The sequence below is a fragment of the Musca domestica genome, unplaced genomic scaffold, assembly GCF_030504385.1.
Source record: "Musca domestica strain aabys unplaced genomic scaffold, Musca_domestica.polishedcontigs.V.1.1 2, whole genome shotgun sequence".
Lineage (NCBI taxonomy): Eukaryota > Metazoa > Arthropoda > Insecta > Diptera > Muscidae > Musca > Musca domestica.
Genome location: NW_026712249.1, coordinates 34,194,322 through 34,215,698, shown reverse-complemented (window position 1 = coordinate 34,215,698; position 21,377 = coordinate 34,194,322). Strand labels below are relative to the sequence as shown.

The window sequence follows — 21,377 nt, the reverse complement described above, 5'->3', positions numbered from 1 at the left end:
ACATTTTAGACCCCGTAAAGTATATATATTTTCATGATCGGCATACAATTCTATGTCGATTTAGCTATGTCCGTCTGTCCGCCTTTAGAAATCACTCTAGCTTCCGAACAAAATCAAGTAGGTTGATAAAATTTTACTCAAATGTATATTGTGTCTGCAGAACTTTTGGTATTTAAAGGCATCTGTAAGATGTACAGAGTGAGATCTAAATATATAAGATGTACAATCTAGAGCAAGTCTATCAACCAGGTCTGAATGGATTTTACACCGATACTGTCATTGAGGACACAATTTGATACTCCCTATAAGAAGTTTGTCCCCAGACAAAACCAGATGCTGAATCTTTACATTCAATATCGAATAATTTTCGATTAAGCCAATATTAACAATTAACAATGCGGATATGCGAATTGGCTTATAGGCTGAGGATAGAGCAGCTGTTTCAATTTTTATCCAAAAAAGCTTGTTGTTACACTTTTCTGGGGGTTGGGAAATTATAACTAGAGGTGATAGTATTGCGTTAGTAGATCAAAATCCCAAAAGGTTTTTAGGTTCCGAGGCCAAACTTTTTTTCGGTAGGGCATGTAGAACATGTACATGTAGAATAATTTGTACAAAATATGGGTCGTGTGGGTCCACGTTTTGGTATAGCACCCACATAATGGTATATCCCGATTTCAATTTGCAAGGAGATAACAGACATACCGAGAACCTCAACTAGAAAGTATCATCAAATTTGGTTGGAAATTGTGGGAGACACCTTCAAAATACGGAAAATCGGGAGCTATTGTTATATGGGAGCTGTAGGAAACGTGAACCTCATTTTCTACACTAACTATCCCAGATATAATACAAGTATTGTGCAGACAAACGGAATGACAAATTTAATATAGCCTTCTTTCCAAGGTGAAGGTTATAACAAGTTAAAAAGCAGTAAGTTCGGCCGGGCCGAACTTAGAATACCCTCCACCTTTTGGAACGAATTTGGAAATTTTCAAAAAATAAAGTCCTTAAAAAATTCTGTTAAAATTTTAAACATACCGAATATAGCCCTTATATTGGGGTCCTTACGACGTGGACCAACATAGGCCTAGTTTGTCATAAGCCATTACCATATTCAAATTCGAAACTTGAAATAAACGGTGAATAATGTAGCTTAAATCATCAAAATATAGTATATAGGGAGGTACCGTTATATCGGAGCTGTGCGAAGACCTGGACCAGCATAGAAAATTTTCTGTCACAGGGTATAGCATCCATTACGAACGTCAAATACGACATCTCAAAAATTTCGGTGGGTGTTGTACCTAAACTCATCAAAATACCGAATATAGGGAGGTACTGATATATGGGGCCTATACAAAGACCTGGACTTGCACAGACAATTTTCTATCTCAGGGTGTAGCTTCCATTTCGAACTTTAAATACCAATTATGAAACAATTCCGGTGAATAATGTCGCTAAAATCATTAAAATACCGAATATCGGGAGGTACCGTTGTATGGGGGCTATACGAAGACGTGGACCTGCAAAGATAATTTTCTGTCATAGGCTGTAGTATCCATTTCGAACTTCAAATACCAAAGTTGAAACAATTCCGGTGAATAATGTCGCTAAACTCAGCAAAATACCGAATATCGGAAGGTACTTACATATGGGGGCTATATGAAAACGTGAACCTACATTGCCCATTTACAAACTTAACCTGCTTACTGGAAAAATAAGCACATGTGCAAAATTTTAGCTTTCTATCTCAATTCGTTCGAAAGATAGCGTGATTGCAACAGACAGACGGACATGGCTAAATCGTCTTAGAATTTTACGGTGATCAAGAATATATATATTTTGTTGGGTCTAACATGAGTATTTCGAGGACAAAGTTAATATACCCTCCATAGTATGGTGGAGGGTATAAAAATGTGACTAAAATGTAAAAAAATACTTAAAATCGGGATATACCCTTGTATGGGGGCTATACCAAGACGTGGACCAAACTTTGTGTTTTGGATGTATTCCTCATATAATACCTAATTTAGAGCGCTTTCAATATTTCTAATGTAGTTTCCATCTTATTTTTCAGTAATTCGATGGTTAGGTTTCTCTAAGAGTTTCAAACTTTCTTTTCAAAAATTCCTAATATGGGTCCACTATTTATCGAAAAGTTCATATATTTTGATTTTCGACATTTTAAAGATTTATATATTCAATTATTAAATAAGACCAATATAGCGATTATGCCCGATTTCAGGTTGTTTTGTGGATCCAACGGCATTTTGTATTTTGCTTAATGTAGGTCCAGGTTTTCAGATTAATCGCAAATATATTTTATACCGGTCATTGGCACTCTGAAGGTTCTACCTTCATAATCCTTTGCCTATTGTGGCCATTTTTCATTTTTCGATAAAAGAAAAAGAAATGAAATTTGAAAACCATATAAAAACGTTTACAAATACTGGAGGTAAAATTACCTTAATGCCCTAGACCTCGCTAATTCTCAGATTAGATTTTTCTATATTCCAATTCCTAAAAATATTCGTATACAACTTAAAGACTATCGGGGGAATGGCCCCTGTGTTCGGTTAATTGATCAACAAACTTTAACTAATTTTATTTAACTATGAGTATTGTTAAATTAGAACTTCTAAAGCTAATACTCAACTATCGGCCCTTATCTCAGGTAGTCTTGGAACTTCAATTGACGAGACCTCAATGACCTCTGTGGCTAGGGAAGTAAAAGAATTGCTGATGTCCTCATCATTGCAACGAGGATTGGGATTATTGCAAATATTTGTTCTATTAACATTATCAGTCGTTTCTTGTTGTGAAGACTTGGATTCGGAATTGTTTAATACCGCTGATGAAGAAGATAAGTTGTTGGCTGGCATTGGGGCAGTCGTTGTGGAACATGGTGAGGTTGGCCTTGCTGTTTCTGTATTACTACTGGTGGCGGCAGAGGCAGAGGAGGGATGGAATAATTGAAAAAGGCTGGAATGTTTAACAATTGGAGGGAATATCAAGTTACTCATGGCCTTGAGGGGACTAAATTTATCCTGATGATGATGATGATGCTGATGAGAATGTTGGGGGTTACGTATTCGATGGGGATGCGAATGATGATATTGATAATCCGCCGAGGGATGATGAAATGTAAAATAATTGAGATTATTGTTGTTGTGGGAGTTGCCAGTTGCAGGATTACTGGCCAGCTGCTGACTGGATGTTGAGTGTTGATTATTTAGAGAATTATTAGAATTATTACTATCGGAATGTTTGGTGGTAGCTGTGGTGGTGGTGGTGGTGGGTGGTTCCATGTCCCTTTGCGGCGAAAGGGATATTGAGGTGTCACTGGTGCAGGAACAGGAACGGGTTAGGGATTTATTTAAGGCCCTTGTTATGTGGGCTGATTTACGAAATTTGGGTTTATGTCCCGGTGTGTTGGGACTGGAATCACTGTCTATGATATAAATGGAGTTGCCACTCAGACATCCGTTGGAAAGGGAAGACTTGAGACCCTCTTTTTGTTTTAGTTCTTGTATTTGCTTTGGCGTTAGGGGTGGAGTATTTGCCAGAGAATTTCCCCTATTTAGCTGATGTAGAGGTGTACTCGTTGTACTGGAATCCCTGTCATTCTTTGGTATCTCATAATCACTCTGGGAGTGAGGGGTGCTGGGGCCTCTATCATCTATATCGGACCTTAGCTTATCACGCATGGCACAGGCTATGAGACTTTCGTTGAGTACTTTATGATCTACTCCACCATTTGGGGTTTCCTGCGGTCTGCTGGGTAGAAAAACTTCCTCGAAATCATCTTCTTCAGGACTGGGAGTGTAATTGCAGTTGTCATAGGAATAAGGACTCTCACAACCTTCAGTTTTTTGCTGCTTCTTGCGTTTACGCCGGGGAGGTGGTGTTGGAGCCCCCGAGTCCTTATCATCGACGAAAATATAATTTATTTCTCCAGCCTCGGCAGTGCTGGAAGCCTCTCTAATATTCCACATGTCACGTTCGATATCTGTTGTCACAGAGGCCACAGCAGCTACCGTCTGGTGGATATTATTCAAGCAAGGTGTCACCACACCACATTTGGCCACCAATTGGGAATTTTTCAAGGATTGTTGCTGCTGACGCAACCAAATGGGAGAATCTGAAAAAGGAGAAAAAAAAAAAAAAAAACAATTCATTAATTTCTCTTCCTCACTTTTCATACCTTCATCCTTACCTATATAGATCCTCGTTTGAACATTATTTCTCGAACTAACATCCATCGATTGCAAACGATGCTGGGAGGCCAACGAGAAACGATGTTGCGCATCCAGTGTCACCTCCACCTCAATGCCCATAACTCGGAGAATTAAATTTTTCATAGCCAAACGGAAATCCTTCAAATGATAGGCATATAAAATCGGATTCACCGCCGAATTTAAATGTGATAATATTATACAGAATAATGTCAGCTTGGGATGTATAAAACACGTCGGACAGAAGGCCTGTATACAATTGATCGTATACAGTGGAATCCAACAGATCATAAAGAAGAGAACGATAATGGATAGATTTTGTGTTGCCTTCACGTCACGTTTTCTTGCCGCACCCAGGACTCTCAGCATAGTACCCCCGTGACATGGTCCACCGCGACCATTTATGCTGCTGTTGTTATGTATTTGGGCTGTAGAGCTACGCCGACTGGTGTCACCCATCGGATTCATGGTAACAATTTGTCGTACCTGTTTTATGATAACCTTATAGATGTGAGCATAGAAGGCGATCATCAACAGGGCAGGCGTAATAATTGTGGCAAAATACAGAAACACCAAATAGTTATAATCCATGACCTCAACAAAGAGGCAGGCTTGATTTGTGTCAACTGCAGCATGCCATCCGAACAGGGGTAGGAATCCGACTATGGCTCCAGCCAACCAGCACATGGATATTATGACTGAAAAGGGAAAAGGAGGAGGAAATTTGAAAATTTCTGTTATAATAAATCGAACATTTATTGACACATAAGATTAGCTTTGAATTTTCAAAAAAGGCTCTACGAATATTTGTAATATAGATTAACGTTTAGATGTAGGCTTCATAAAATTGTAACACCTAATATTCGAATGTTTCAGCCAAAGTTATGGGGTTGGAATTGGAGTCTAAGAGGCGGATTCAATAATATAGCTATAGTTGGAGCTTGAGTATTGATGAAAACTTGACTCCGACTCAGAATTATTTAATTTAGAGATTTGAAATTTGCCACAAAGGTTTAAATTATATGCCGGCTGATTATTATTAAAAATGGGCTACATTGGTCCACACTTAGGCACACTCTCCACATGACGGTACATCCCGATTTTCAGTATTTTTAAGGTTTCTACCACAATTTAAAACCAAACAAGCTGAAACTTGACGTTTGGGGTTCTTGAAAGGTTCTTCTCCCCTCAATTAAGGTCCACTTATAGGTAAAGCCATGACTTGAGCTGACAAAAAAACTTTTCAAAATAGGACTATTGTTCAAAAGGTATCAGGAAACAACTCAAATCGACAAGTGGTTTTCAGTCCTGGCAAGAACCGAAGATAGTTAAAAAAAAATCAAGCCAATCATTGTTGTCAAACCCTTAAACACATTATTTTATAAATTTCCGTTGCAAGTGGAATGCTTGTCCTTATAGAATTTAAGGCCTTACATAGGATCGATAGTGAGTATGCCAAAATACTGCCAGACCCCGCAATAGTTAAATAAACGGGACTATATGAAGAAAGAGACTGGAAAGTATTATATGGACTATCCAACAGAGGTCTTAGCGTCTACCAATGCTAATTCACACTGCCGACTAGGTGCGGAAACTTACTACACAAATTCGGATCTTCTACTGAATCCTATACGTCCATAATTACTTATATCACTAAAAAGAAGATTTATTTCAATTTGAGCCCTATTACAATTCTATCCTTCCATTTAAGGTCATTTAGGTCGAGTTTTTTTTATCCTCCAAGCTGTTATTCATTCACAGTTTTGTTTTGGCCTCATATGAGGTATGTGGAGATTTTTTATATCCTCGATGATATGGCTATCTGATGATAAGTCAAAATGATCCTCAAAAGGTCGAAATTTTGACAGAAAATAATTTACCTCGCGGGACAAGAAAGGATCACCCAATCATATTTAAACTTTGCGAATCGTAATATTTGTATCTGTGCTGGGTTAGATGTGAATATTGACAACATAGACCGGCTTCTTCTCCCTTACAAAGGGTTAACATTTTGAATAATATCGACGCTTATAAAATGTGAAATAAGAGTCCAGTTGTCTTAAAATTTCGCATATAGCAATAGGTTTGGTGTGAAGAAGGAATGTATCAGTCCACTCCTTCTGGTACCTCCCTCACAAAGGGTCAAAATTTTGAATATCCATGAAGCTCATAAAACTCAAAATTAACATCCGATTCCATTCAGACTTGGTGCATCTCAATATTTCCATCAACACAAGATCTGTTATATAGATGGTAGAGATCGGACCATTTCTTCGGGTACCTCCCCAACATAGGGTTCAAGATTTTGAAAAACAAAACGCTCACAAAAAGTGAAAAAAACTTCCAACTCTCTTTAAATTTTACACACATAAAAATTTTTGCTAACACAAAATCTGTTGTGAAGATGATATATTTCTGCGAACCCCTTCTGGTACCTCACCCACAAATGGTCACAATTTTCAATACTTTTATGATTTCGCATAAAATTGGATATAAATGTTAATTTTGCCCATACCAATATTTTTATCTGAATTAGTATAAGTATGAAGTATAAAAATATAATACTTCGGTCGACTATATCTGATACCACCCTCACATTTTAATATTTTCTTAAAATTATAACAGGTTTGATATAAATTGATGGAAGTACCCAATATAGTCCAAACTTGGCACGTCGCAATATATATATATCATATTTATTTAGGTCAGATACGTATACATCTGTCGGAAGAACCGATTGATTCTTTTTTACTTGTTTTTAGTACATTTTAGTACTTTTGGTAACCTGCCTTATTACGACTGACCTTCGTACCAAGACTGACCCCGTGAAAATTTCAAGATTCTACTTTCAGCCGTTTCGTCTGGGCGTTGATGCCAGATCAGCCAGACAGTTAATCAGTTATTTCGCCGAATTCTTTTTGAAATCTGTATCTTTGTATTTTTCTCCTAAACTTTTCCTTTGATAGAAGTTTTGTAAGTTTGGTAAGGTACAAAACCAAAGACATATATATCCTCCCCTTACCATCGAACTCTATATGTAAACACAATGGAACACATCTAATTGGAAAAAGATTTCCTTTATCCTGCAAATAATTTTGTCAAATATTAATCCGCTTATGTCCTTCTCCGAAAAAAATGAACGTTTCCATTATACCCAGATAAGTCCATCCCTAATGAGTATTGAAAGCCTTTTTATAAACATAAGAGAGTACGGAAAAAGAGGACAATAAACAAATCTCCGGAAATCCATAAACAAATATTTCGTTTTATTTATGACAAAGTAAAGCAAAGAAGCATGTACATATATACATTAAGTGAACAAATTTGGTCACTTGGAAATGTATTCGTGCGTATATGTAAAATATTAAAATATGCTGTCAATATAAAAAAAAATTTGAGAGTGTTTTAAAATATGGTAACTGATCTAAAAATACTTTTGGGATAAATATCTTTTAGGGACTATGGTTGAAATATATTATTAATAATAATATATAGAAAGTCAAATTAATTGAATAATTTATCCCTGTATATAATGTATTCAAAGCCAAAACTAGGCATTATGTGAGTGTATACAGGATAAGATAAAAAAAAAATGAAACAAAGTCAAACGACATAATTTTTACATTTTTTACTAAATTTTATTGAATGAAAGCAAAAAATGTAGGAAATAGCATCAAATTTTAGAATAACTTTAGATTTGTTCGAATTGGCCACCTTTGGAACGAATTATGGCCTTCAAACGGCCAATGAAACCGTCACACGTTGCCCGAATGTTGCCTAGCGGTATTTTGTCCCAATCTCGGCGAAGCGCTTGCTTGAGGTGATCGACACTTCGGTATGTTTTAGTGCCAACCTTGCTTTCCAAAATACTCCAGACACATTAGACCAACGGATTGGTATCCGGAAATTTAGTGGCAATTGTGTGCTGGAAATGAAGGGAGGAACCTCATTTTGTAACCATTCTTGGTTGGCGCGTGCTGAGTGCGATGATGTTGAGTCCTGTTGGAATGTTTAAGGTCTGCGGTCAAAATGTTTGCAGGCCCAAGGCTTTAATACACCCTTCAGAATTATTTTCGCGATAATATTCGGCATTTATTCTGATGTCATGGTCGATTAATACGAGCGGAGAGCGACCATCGGCTGGTGGCCCACACCATCTCCATGGCCGACGCTTGAGTTCTGGTGGCCAACCGAAGGGTGCACATATTCAGCTGACCTCTTTGGCAAGTAAACACGATCATTTTGTTTTTACAAACTGCTGGACAACGAATGTTTTCTCATCGGAGGGAACCAAATTCGACAGTTCTATTTTTATACCCTCCACCATACTATGGAGGGTATATTAACTTTGTCATTCCGTTTGTAACTCCTCGAAATACTCATGTCAGACCCAACAAATTATATATATTCTTGATCAGCGTAAAATTCTAAGTCGATTTAGCCATGTCCGTCTGTCTGTATGTCCGTCTGTCTGTTGTAATCACTCTATCTTTCGAACGGATTGAGATAGAAGGCTAAAATTTTGCACATGTGCTTATTTTTCCAGTAGGCAGGTTAAGTTTGTAAATGGGTCTTGTAGGTCCACGTCTTCGTATAGCCCCCATATAACGGTGCCTCCCTATAGTCGGTATATTGATGATTTTAACGACATTATTAACCGGAATTGCTTAAAATTTGGTATTTAAAGTTCGTAATGTATACTACACCCTAAGACAGAAAACTGTCTGTGCAGGTTTACATCTTCGTATAGCCCCCATATAACGGTACCTCCCGATATTCGGTATTTTGGTGATTTTAGCGTCATTATTCACCGGAATTGTTTCAAATTACGAATTTAGAGTTCGTAATGGGAACTACAGTCTGTGACAGAAAATTGTGTATGTAGGTCCAGGTCTTCGTGTAAGCCCCTCATACTAGTACCTTCCTATATTCGGTATTTTGACGAGTTTAGGTACAATACCCACCGAAATTGTTTGAGACGCGTATTTGAAGTTCGCAATGAATGCTACAGCCTATGACAGAATGATTATGATGATTTTTGCTACATTATTCACCGTTTATTTCAAGTTTCGAATTTGAATATGGTAATGACTTATGACAAACAATGTCCATGTCGTATAGACACCTATATAACGGCTATATTCGGTATTTTTAAAATGTTAACAATTTTTTTAAGGATTTTATCTCCAAATTCGTTCTATATGGTGGAGGGTTTTCCAAGTTCGGCCCGGCAGCTTTTTAACTTGTTATATTTTCTTTCTGTTGCGGTGTAAGTTCTTGCACTTTTTGGAATTTTAATGGGCTCATTTTGCCATATTTGCCGAATGGAATATTGCGACATGTTCAGCTCACGAGCCACTTTTCAGCCACCGCGACGCGGGTTTCAATCAAGTCGCTTCTTTACTTTTCGAACCCTTTCTGCTGGAGTGCTCTAACGATAGCCACTTGTGGTTTTCCAGCCAAATATAAAGAAATCACACTTGAATTCCATCACGAATAAATTTTTTTCTGGAAAATTCTCACCAAAATGCCTTTGTACGCTTGTAAACAATATAATAAGCTGTCACTGGAGTAATTTTAACAGCTGTCGGATGAGTGGCTTAGAAATGACAGCACTGAATTTGGTTGCAGTTTTTTTCATATCACCCTGTATGTAGAAAATATTAATTCAATTCCCTAATATTGTGGACATTGAATATTCAATCGAATTCGATAATATATTATTTAAAACTATTTCAAAAGGATTACGGAGCCAAGTTAACCTCCTTCTCATCCGCCTCCCCGTCTATCCTCATAAAGACACAACCTATTTTATGTCTCATAAAATGCTGATAAAGATTGACCTCTTTATGGATGTGTTTCATGGTTACAAACAATTTCTATTTATATTGGGAGCAACATTAAAGGTCGTTGCTCCTCCCTACCCCTCCTTCGGCTCCTACTTTCATAAGCAGATATAGTTCAGTGATAGCAGTTTTTTTTTTGCGATGTTAACGAGAAAAACAAAATAGAAACAAACATCGTCATAAATGTTTGCCGTCATCAGAACCCTTGCTGCTCTCACTCTCCTTCGCTGTCTCTATTCGTGCAAAGATAGATAAACAGATGAACTTTGGTAACAAATAGACATGAGTCAGTGCACTAATGTCCTGACGATATGATATCAATTTAGTGCAACAACAAAGAACACATAGAAATAAACTTGTTGCATGAAAGTAGTTTTTAATGACGTAGTGAGGGAGGGGGACATAATTCAGAGTAGGGATGGGAAATGGAATCTTTGAATAAAGTACAAAAAACTTTTGTTTTGTGCTGAAGTGATATCTTATCTCCCGGTTAGATCTGCATAAGATATATAGAAGGTCATGCGTCTAGAGAAGACCTATCAATGGAAATTGAATAATTTCCAAAATAAGATGAGATTAACGGCAAGGGCCGTTACATCACTCTAGCTTCCGAATAAAATGAAGTGGGTTGAAACAAGTTAAAAAGTATCAGTCGGTATTGCCGACAGATACATACCCTCAGCCTATGTTCGATTAAATAATCGAAATATATTTGACTAGTGTTACAATTATTCAAACGTTTGACCCTCTATGGAGCCGGTTCCGAAGGAATGGGCCAATATTGTCCATTTTGTATCAGACCCAAAAATATGGGATTATATTGACTCACTCCTTCACTTTATATGAGATATGTAATAATTTTTAGAAAATATTAAAGTGTGCGTGATGTACCATATAGAGTCCACCAGAATATTCCATTTTTATACTTCATCTGCTACAAATAAAAAATATTGGGCGAAATATATTGGGCTAAATTACAAGAAAGGATATTTATGTCCAATTTTATGCGAAATCGTAAATTCCGATAAATGTCATCTTCATATCAGAGAAATATTTGAGCATAGCAAGTAGTAAAGAATTGCTAAATTGTTTCGAAGGTTATGACAGATAAAAATATTGAAAATTGTGATCCTTTGTAGGTGAAATACCAGAAGGCGTTCGCAGATATGTATCAACTTCATAACAGATCTTGTTTTAGCAAAAATATTTTTATGTGTGAAATTTGAAGAGATTTGGATGCTTATTTCGCTTTGTTTGAGCGTTTTGTTTTTCAAAATCTTGAACCCTAAGTATGGGGTAGGTTCCAGGAGAAATGGTTCGATCTATACCACCTTTATAACAGATCTTGTGTTGATAGAAATATTGAGATGTGCGAAGTCTAAATGGAATCGGATCTTAATGTGGCGTTTTATGAGCTTTATGGGTATTCAAAATTTCGACACTTTGCGGGGGAGGTACCAGAAGGAGTGGACCGATACATCCCATGTTAACAGCATATCTTGGGTTTATAAAAATATTGGAATGTGTGAAATTTGAAGACGTTCGGATCCTTACATCACATTTTATAAGAGTTAAAATTATTCAAAATGTTGACCCTTTGTGGGGGAGGTACTTGATGGAGTGGATCGGTACTGTCCATTTTAGCACCTGACCTAGCACTGACGCAAATATTAGGATTTGCAAAGTTAGAGCAAAATCGGGTAACTGTTTCTCTTTCTGTGCAAAAAATATATTTTATATATATTTTTTTGAAAATTTCGACCTTTTGTGGGTGAGGTACCAAAAGGAGTGGACCGATGTATTCCCTCTTAACACCAGACCTTGGGCTAATCAAATTATTGGGATGGGTGAAATTTGAAGACAATCGGACTCTTACATCACATTTTATAAGAGTTGTAATTATTCAAAATTTTGACCCTTTGTGGGGGAGGTACTTGATGGAGTGGACCGATATTGTCCATATTCGCACTTGACCTAGCACTGATGAAAATATTAGGATTCGCAAAGTTCGAGCAAAATCGGATTATCCTTTCTCTTTCTGTGCAATAAATTATTTTCTTTGAAATTTTTGACATTTTGTGTGGCAGGTACCAGAAGGAGTGGACCGATATTGCCTATCTCCGAAGTCGATCTAAGTTTGACAAAAATATTACTATGTACCAAGTTTGGATCAAATCGGATACTCCCTTCGAGAGTTATCGTGCGCACCAGCCAGACAGACGGACGGACGGACGGACATCGGTAGATCGACTCGAAATGTTCTGAAACGTATTTGGTCCAAAGAGACCTAGGATCTAAAACCATCATTTCGACTAGGCACGTTTTGACCGTATCAAATGATATATACCCTCTGTAGCCATATGGCTGAGGGTATAAAAATTTTTTTTTGCTCAGATGTTTTTTTTAGGTCCGTAGAACTTTTGCTATTGAAAATTTGCCCATGTTTTCGTATAGCCTCTATATTTGTTGTCAGGATTCTAACCCAAGTTTGCTGTAAATTGCCAAGTTGTGTCCCCAGAATGTTGCCCTCAGATATTCGGTATTTTCATGATTTTATACACATTTTTCACAGGAATTATTTCAAATTCAGAATTTGGATTTTGCGCCGGTTAATACTTTCTGTGGCAGCAGAAATACCATATATTTTTTTTAAACGACTGTCCTATATTTTTAGATGTCTAATCATTTTTGCTGCATTCACATGATGACGTTCCACTTTATGCTACTCTATTATGACCACCACCAACAGTAGTAGTAGTATCAGCAACAACAACCACACGAGGATAACTTAATAAAGTTAAACATTTAGTTTTCATTGTTATTTTTTAATTAGCGTTGTCTCTACTTAAAATGGTGGGTGGTCACAGTACTTGACCAATTTGATTAAGTTCTTCTTGTCATCGCCATCGTCGTTGTCGTCGTTGTTGTTGCAAAAAAACTGAAAGGCTTGTCATTTGCAAGAGAGGCTTGCCGGCGTTGTAGTTTAGCTGGTATGGAATGTCTGGCTGATTCACCAAATATTTTTAAATGCACATGTAAGTGGATGTCTTAAGTTTTTTGTTTAGCTTCTGGAAAATTTCATAAAAAGTTGTAATATTTTTCCTTTCACCACAGTGACTCAGAGGTTAGTTACAGATAATATTATAATTTTTGCGAGTGGTGGAGGATTATGCAAAAATGTTAGAAATATGGTATTATGTCAGTAAGATATAGCTTCCAACAATATGAGAATCTCTGACCAACATTTTTGAATTCTGAGAATTTTTCGACTATTTTTTGTACATTTTCTAAAGCCGTTCTCAATACGAATTGAATCATAACTATTCTCATTAATCTAAGCAGCCGGATTTTTTCAGATGTAATTAATGGTGCGGAACCGTAAAGACGTGATTTAATTTATTACTTCGGTTCAGTACGAATATCACAATAGTCTAATTTATTTTAATAAGAGAACAGGAAGTTGTCGGTCGGATGGTACATTGAGGATCTTTCCCTTAATTGTTAATTTATCACAAATATATGTTGATTGGACGAATGTGGTGGATACATTTGCTTTCGATTTTTGCCTGTTGATTCCTTCAATACAAATATAGCAATGATTGAGCGTTGTCATGTGTTACTCTTTGGATCTTGGGGTTAGTGATCTGGATTATCTATCTCTCGAACTTTGAGCTGCAGTCTCATTTCCGCAGTCGTTAAAAAAGTGGTCGTTGATTTAATGGTCGCTTTTTTTATATTCCCAACTTCCAACATCACACTGTTTCCATCAAATTTAGGTTTTTTATAAACGGAAAATATTGTTTCCTTGTGAAACCTCCCTCACAAAAGGTCAAATATATCATTTTATATGCAAAAATATCTATCTATTTATGCAAACATCGTCTTGTCCAAACTTTATACTAAACCTAGGTCGAGTTCGAGTTCGGTTAAATAAGACTTAAGCCTGGTGCGAAAATTGGCGAAATCAGTTCACTTCTTCTGGAACATCCCCTACAAGAGTCAACAGGTTAGGTGAAAATGGACAGTATTCGTTCCCTCATTCTTGTTCCTCTTCCACCAAAATTTCGTGAAAAAATATGTATAAATTTATATAACGAATTGACTAACCGATAAAGTCCATTGTTTGCTCGTGATAATATTTTTACCAGACTTAAGTCGGGAGCGAAAATAAAAATTATTGCCCAACTGCTTTTCATAGCTGCCCCCAAAAAGTTCAAAATGTGAATACTAATAACTTTTGTAAAATTAAAAAAACAATTAAGTATACCTTCCGCCATTTGGAAGGAATTTTATTAAAAAAAAAAAAAAAAACAATCCGAGAACCGTTATGGGGGACTATACGAAGACGTGGACCTGCATACGACATTTTTTGTCATAGGCTGTAGTACCCACAAAGAAATTCAAATACGAAATTTGAAACAATTCCAGTGAATAATGTCGCTAAAATCATAAAAATACCGAATATCGGGTGGTACTGTTATTAGGGGCTATACGAATACGATTTTTTTGCCATAAGCTGTACCCATTACGAATTTTAAATACGAAATTTGTAATAATTCCGGTGAATAATGTCGCTAAAATCATCAAAATACCGAATATCGGAAGGTACCGCTATATGGGAGCTATACGAAAACGTGGAGGACTTAGCCAGCCTGCTGGGAAAATAGGCATATACGGACAATTGTAGCCTTCTATATCAATTCGTTCGAAAGATAGCATGATTACAACAGACAGACGGACATCGCTAAATCGTCTTAGAATTTTTCGTTGATCCAGCATATACAGGGTGAGATAAAAAATGGAACAAAGTCAAACGCCATAATTTTTACAATTTTATAGAATTTTATTTTAAATTTAATCGAATGAAAGCAAAATATGTCGGAAATAGCATCAAATTTTAGAATAAGTTTGGATTTGTTCGAATTGGTCATCTTTGGCACGAATTATGGCCTTGAAACCGTCACACGCTGCCCGAATGTTGCTCTCCGGTATTTCGGCCCATTCCCGGCGAAGCGCTTGCTTGAGGTGATCGACACTTTGGTATTTTTTAAGTGTCAACCCTACTTTCCAAAATACTCCAGACACAATAGTCCAAAGTATTGGTATACGGAGATTTTGGTGGCCATTGTGCGCTGGAAATGAAGCGAGGAACCTCATTTTGTAACCATTCTTGGGTGGCGTGTGCTGAGTGCGATGGTGCTGAATCCTGTTGAAATGTCCAAGTTCTGCGGCCAAATGTTTGCGTGGCTTTAATACACCCTCCAGAATATTTTCGCGATAATATTCGGCATTTATTCTGATGCCACGGTCGATTAATACGAGCGGAGAGCGACGATCGGCTGTTATGGCGGCCCACACCATCACCTTGGCCGGCGCTTGAGTTCTGGTGGCCAACCGAAGGTGCTGACCTCTTTGGCAAGTAAACACGATCATTTTGTTTGTTTATAAACTGCAGGACAACGAATGTTTTCTCATCGGCCAAGCGAAGCAACCCTCAGTGACTCCCATTCGAATTTTTAAATTCTACAATACAAACTATTCAATTTTTAGTACTTTTTTTAATTCCTTTACCTCATAACACGCTCGTGCAACATTTCAAGATTTTAACTTCTACCGTTTCGCCTGACGTTGATTTTTAGTTAGTCAGATATTTTACTACTCTTTTATATATACAGATATTTTACCATTTTATAAATAATGCATTTCATGTTCGTGAAAAATTAGATATAATTTTTTAACACATAACCTGTCCCCGTTGCGTATGTGAACTCTCAAATACTGTGAACCATTATAAATGTCCCCGCTAATAACATTCTTTCTTCTCCCTTCCCCATCATAAACTTCATTAAACAATGAACTTACCTATTGCCGTTCTTGTCCGCACATTTCGCGAATATGCCATCGGATACAATATGGCCCAATAGCGATCAACGGAGACGGCCACCAAACAAAATATCGAAATTGTGCACAACACCACCAGCAGCGACATGGTGAAAAGGCAGGCATGCAAATTTGTTGGCAGGCCAATAGAGGCCAAAATTGCAAACGGAACACCCAGCGAACCAACCAAAAAATCCGCTATCGCTAATGAGACAATGTAATAGTTGGTGCGACGGCGTAATTTCCTTTCGCGCTGGAACACCACAATCACCATCAAATTACCGATGACAGCACATATGGCAACGAGTATTTCGAACACGGCATAGGGGACATTCAGTTCGGTTGAGATTTCATCGGTGGTGGTGCGGCGGGTGGGCTGGAAGGGGGCAAAGGGCAGATTTAATAAGTTCTGCGAACGATTGTAACTGTATTCAAAATCCGTGACGGCAAAGAAACGAAACTCTGACATGGTGTGGGTGGTGAATGGGGAAGGCAGGTTCTGAGATGATGATGGGGGGTTTTTATTTTGCTTATTCTCGGCGGCGAATGATTAACAGGATTTTGTCGTTTTCAAATGCAAAACAGTTAATTGTTTTGGTTAAACTTTGCAATTGGCTGTTTGCCGTTTTCAGGTTCTTCTGGAGGGACCCCAAAACAAACTTATGCAAATTTTGTGTGTTAAACAAATTTAAATAATTTACGCACAGACACAAACACACACAAAAGCATACAGCAGTAGTCCAATGATTTTGGTTATAATGATTTTTGGAATTCCTTTCTTTGCGTAAAACTAAATGGTATTTATTTCTCTCGTTAACAATTCCAAAGGGAAAAGTCCGATTTTTTTCTTGCTGATAATTAAAAAGTTCATTCAAGTGTTGATAACCGCTTTTTGTTTCATTTCCATTACTGAGGAAACTTTTCAATTTAATGGCTGTTCGGACTTTGGTAGTTTTTTTCCGCACACATAAAAGTATTTCATATTTTTCAAATTATTTTGGTTTCTTTTCCGATGCCTTCTGTAGGGCCAATAAATTCACCGGAATTAATTTAATGTTTCCATAATATTTTGATGCAATTTCATTTGACATTTGTTGAAGAGTTTTTTCATCGTCTTTTTGATTGGCCATCGTTTGGTTGTCAGGTGTTCTTGTTGCTGATTTCTATTAAATGTGCCTTGGTTTCGTGGAAGCTTCCTTGTCAATTGTCCTTTGTACTTCATCGGAAACATATGTTGAGAAGTTTTGGCCTTCTGCAGGAAACACGTTTTATATTTGCTGTAATTATGGCACGTGTCGTTGTTTAATTGCAAAACTGCAAAGAAAACAAGAAGAAGAATAATTGAAATAATGAAATTCATTACTAAACCTAAATAGGATAATAAATCTCTAAAACCTTAAATTAAACATTTTAAACCGGAGAAAAATGTGTTTACTTAAAGCGATAAAAAAGAATGAAGTGAGGAGGAGAAGGTTAAGGTAGAGTAAAAGGCCTCTTCCGAGACCAGTAACAAAACTTTTTACAGAAAATTCGAAGATCTGTTTATAGAAGCCCAAAAAGGAATTCTTATAGAAAAGCAGGAGCAGACATTCAGGACTTCTCATAAAGGAAGTTAAGGCCTTCTCACAAAAGACCCAAAAGGCCTTCTAATAGAATAAGGATATAAGACTTCTCAGAATGGGAAATTATACCTTTCAGAAAGGCTTTCACATAGGAGAGCTTAAGGTAACCACAAGACCAAAATGTCTTCCCATAAGCGAAAGGTCTTCTAATTGAATCCCAGAAAGTCATCTCATTAAAGGTCAGAAGTTCTTCTTATGGAACCCCAAAAAAATCAAGAGCTTAAGGTCTTCTCATAAAAGATCTTAAGGTCTTCTCATAGAAGCTCTTATACAAGACTGAAGGGTCTTCTCATAGAAGAGCTTTAGGCCTTCTCATACAAGACAGGAATGCCTTCTCATAGAAGACTGGAAGGTCTTCTCATAGAAGACTGAAAAGTCTTATCATAGAAGACTAAAAAGTCTTATCATGAAAGGTGAAAAGGTCTTTTCATAGAAGGCCAGATTAACTTCCGATAGAAAGCTAGTAGATCTTTCCATAGACGGTCCAAAGAACCTCACGTAAAAGACCAGAAGGTCTTTTCATAGAAGGCCAGAATATCTTCTGATAGAAAGCCTGTAGGTTTTCACACAAAAGACCAGAAAGTCTTCTCAAAGAAGCCCAGAAGGTCTTTTCATAGGAGGCCAGAAGGCCTACCCGTAGAAGGCTAGAAGGTCTTCTCATAGAAGACCAGGTGGCTTCTCTTAGAAGGTCAGGTAGTCTTCTTTTAGAAGGCCGGGTGATCTTCTTTTGGAAGGCTAGGTGGTCTTCTTTTAGAAGGCCAGGTTGTTTTCTCTTAGAAGGACAGGTGGTCTTCTTTTAGAAGGCCAGGTGGTTTTCTCTTAGAAGGACAGGTGGTCTTCTCTTAGAAGGCCAGGTGGTCTTTTCATAGAAGGACATGTGGTTTTCTCTTAGAAGAAAAAGGACTTCTGATAGAAAGCCAGGTGATCTTCTGATAGAAGGCCAGGTGGACTTCTATTAGAAGAAAAAGGTCTTCTGATAGAAAGCAAGTAGGTCTTCTCATAGAAGGCCATGCGGCTTCTCTTACAAGGTCAGGTAGTCTTCTTTTAGAAGGCCAGGTGATCTTCTCTTAGAAGGCCAGGTGGTCTTCTCTTAGAAGGCCAGATGGTCTTCTCTTAGAAGGCCAGGTGGTTTGTTTTCGTCTCCACTCAAGTTGTTTTTTAACATTTACCTTCATCAACTTTCTTGCATCAATGAATACATGAATGGATATTCGTATGGTTGGGAGCGGAATCGATGGTGATGGTGTGATGGTGTTGGTGAGTCAAATCTGGAGAAGAAAACTTTTCATCATCATCAAAACAAGTGGTTAGTTCTGAAGAAAAGAATGAATTTCTTTGGTATACCTATTAAATATTTAACATCCGCAACACTTGTTGGGATGAGAAGAAAATTAAACAGAATTGTGACAAAGAATAACTGCTAACATAAAACGGACACCACGTTTAAAGAACAGGACGTGGCGGAAAGGCAAATAAAAAAAGCCCAAGGTATTAAAGTTAGAAATGATGTCTTAGTTATGATATAGCCTTAGGCTAGTTACCTCACACACACGCATTCACAAACATTCTTAAAGAACATCCTTGTCTTTGGGTCCCACATAAATTAAGTTATCGGAAAAGACAATAACAGTAGCAAAAGTCGTAACAATAAAATAGCAACTATCCAACCTCACGGAGGAGGGAGAGGGGAAATAAAACCAAAGTAAACAGTAAAAAACACTTGCCTACATACATAGCAAGTGTGTGATTTCATGTGAGGTCAGCGTAACTGGCGCCCTAAGGATCAATTCAATTGCAAAACAGAACAACAAAAGGATACATGGTTTGTCATATCATTTTCCCATTGTGTTTGTCGCTGACATTGACCATTGACTTTTGTGAAAGCGTTAAGTTGTAGCTGCCGGTGGTATTGCCAACATTTGTTCATATTATGGCCTGTAAAAGGATTTACACATCTTTGTTGTTGTGGTATATCTTTTTATCTTCGCCTAACCCCAGAATTGCTGAAATCATACCGGAGGGTGACAGCAATTTTCTTCTACCAAACAAGTATTTGTTTTCTTCTTTCTACATGATTGCTTTTCTATTTAATTCACAGTTTATGTGGTCAATTGTAGCCAGAAGGCAGGGTTACAGCATGCTGTGTGAAGGTGTGGGGAATGAAGAAAAAAAGGGGTCATTATTTAGTGGTGGTACGTTAACTTAAGCTTAAAGTAATTTAATAAAAAATAGGTGGCTCATTCATATGGCCTTGAGATCTTTGAAACGCTTCTTCATATTAATCGACATTGTGATGACACTCAACTATTATCTCGACTTACCGATTCATATGAACTATGTTAAATTAAAACAATTAAAAAACAAGTAAAAAGCTCGGCCGAACCGAATTTTTTATACCCTTCACCATTCAGAAGGAACTTGAAAATTTCAGAAAAAAATCCGTCAAAAAATACAGCTTGAATAAAAACCTTTACATGGAGGCTACGCGAAGACGTGGTGCTCGATAGGTAATTTTCTGTCATAGTAACGATTCTGAACTACGAATATGAAATTCGAAACAATGCTGGTAAATAATGTCGCTAATATCATCAAAATACCGAACAAAGAGAGGTATCGTTGTATAGGGGCTATACTAAGACGTGGACCTGCATAGACATTTTTCTTTTGACGAAATTCCGGTAAATAATGTCGCAAAAATCCTGAATATGCCGAATATCTCGGTTTAGCGTTTTATAGGCGCTATACTAAAACGTAGACCCATATTGACAATTCTCTTCCAGGGGGTAAAGTACTCAGAGAAAACTCCTTGTGTGGATTTTCAGACCATTTCATTGCATAATATGGCTAAAATCATCAAAATACGGAATATCGGGCGGCACCATTATATGGGGGCTATACTATATCGTGGACCTATAAAAAAATACTCACAGAGAACTCCCTGTGTAGAATTTCAGACAATGCCATTGAAAAATGGGACTAAAATAATCAAAACAAGTTAAAAAGTAGTATTTTCGGCCGGGCCGAACTTTGAATACCCTCCACCATTTGGAACGAATTTGGAAATTTTCAGAAAATAAAATCATTAAAACATTCTGTTAAAATTTTAAATATACCAAATATAGCCGTTATATTGAGGTGTATACGACGTGGGCCTACATAGGCATTGTTTGTCATAAGCCATTACCATATTCAAATTCGAAACTTGAAATAAACGGTGAATAATCTAGCTAAAATCATCAAAATATCGTATATAGGGAGGTACCCTTATATCGGAGCTGTGCGAAGACCTGGACCTGCATAGACAATTTTCTGTCACTAGCTGTAGCATCCATTACGAACTTCAAATACGACATCTCAAACAATTTCGGTGGGTATTGTTGTACCTAAACTCGTCAAAATACCGAATATAGGGATGTACTGATATATGGGGCCTATACGAAGACCTGGACCAGTAGTATCCAATTCGAACTTCAAATACCAAATTTGAAACAATTCCGGTGAATAATGTCGCTAAAATTATGCAGTACCGGTAAATAATGTCGCTAATATCATCAAAATACCGAATAAAGAGAGGTACCTTTGTATAGGGGCTATACTAAGACGTAGAAATTCCGGTAAATAATGTCGCAAAAATCCTGAATATGTCTGAATCGTCAAAATACCGAATATAGGGATGTACTGATATATGGGGCCTATACGAAGACCTAGACCAGTAGTATCCAATTCGAACTTCAAATACCAAATTTGAAACAATTCCGGTGAATAATGTCGCTAAAATTATCAAAATCCCG

General features: G+C 37.2%; 1 protein-coding gene across 1 annotated transcript; it reads right to left on the bottom strand.

Moving 5' to 3' along the window:
* Positions 1-1,879: 1,879 nt before the first annotated feature.
* On the bottom strand, positions 1,880-17,285 carry LOC101890696 (uncharacterized). The gene is made up of 3 exons (XM_059122113.1): positions 15,947-17,285; positions 4,220-4,936; positions 1,880-4,144 (listed from the first exon to the last, which is right to left on the bottom strand). Exons 1-3 carry the CDS (start codon positions 16,431-16,433, stop codon positions 2,655-2,657), a joined length of 2,694 nt encoding a protein of 897 aa, XP_058978096.1. The 5' UTR covers positions 16,434-17,285; the 3' UTR covers positions 1,880-2,654.
* Positions 17,286-21,377: the final 4,092 nt, after the last annotated feature.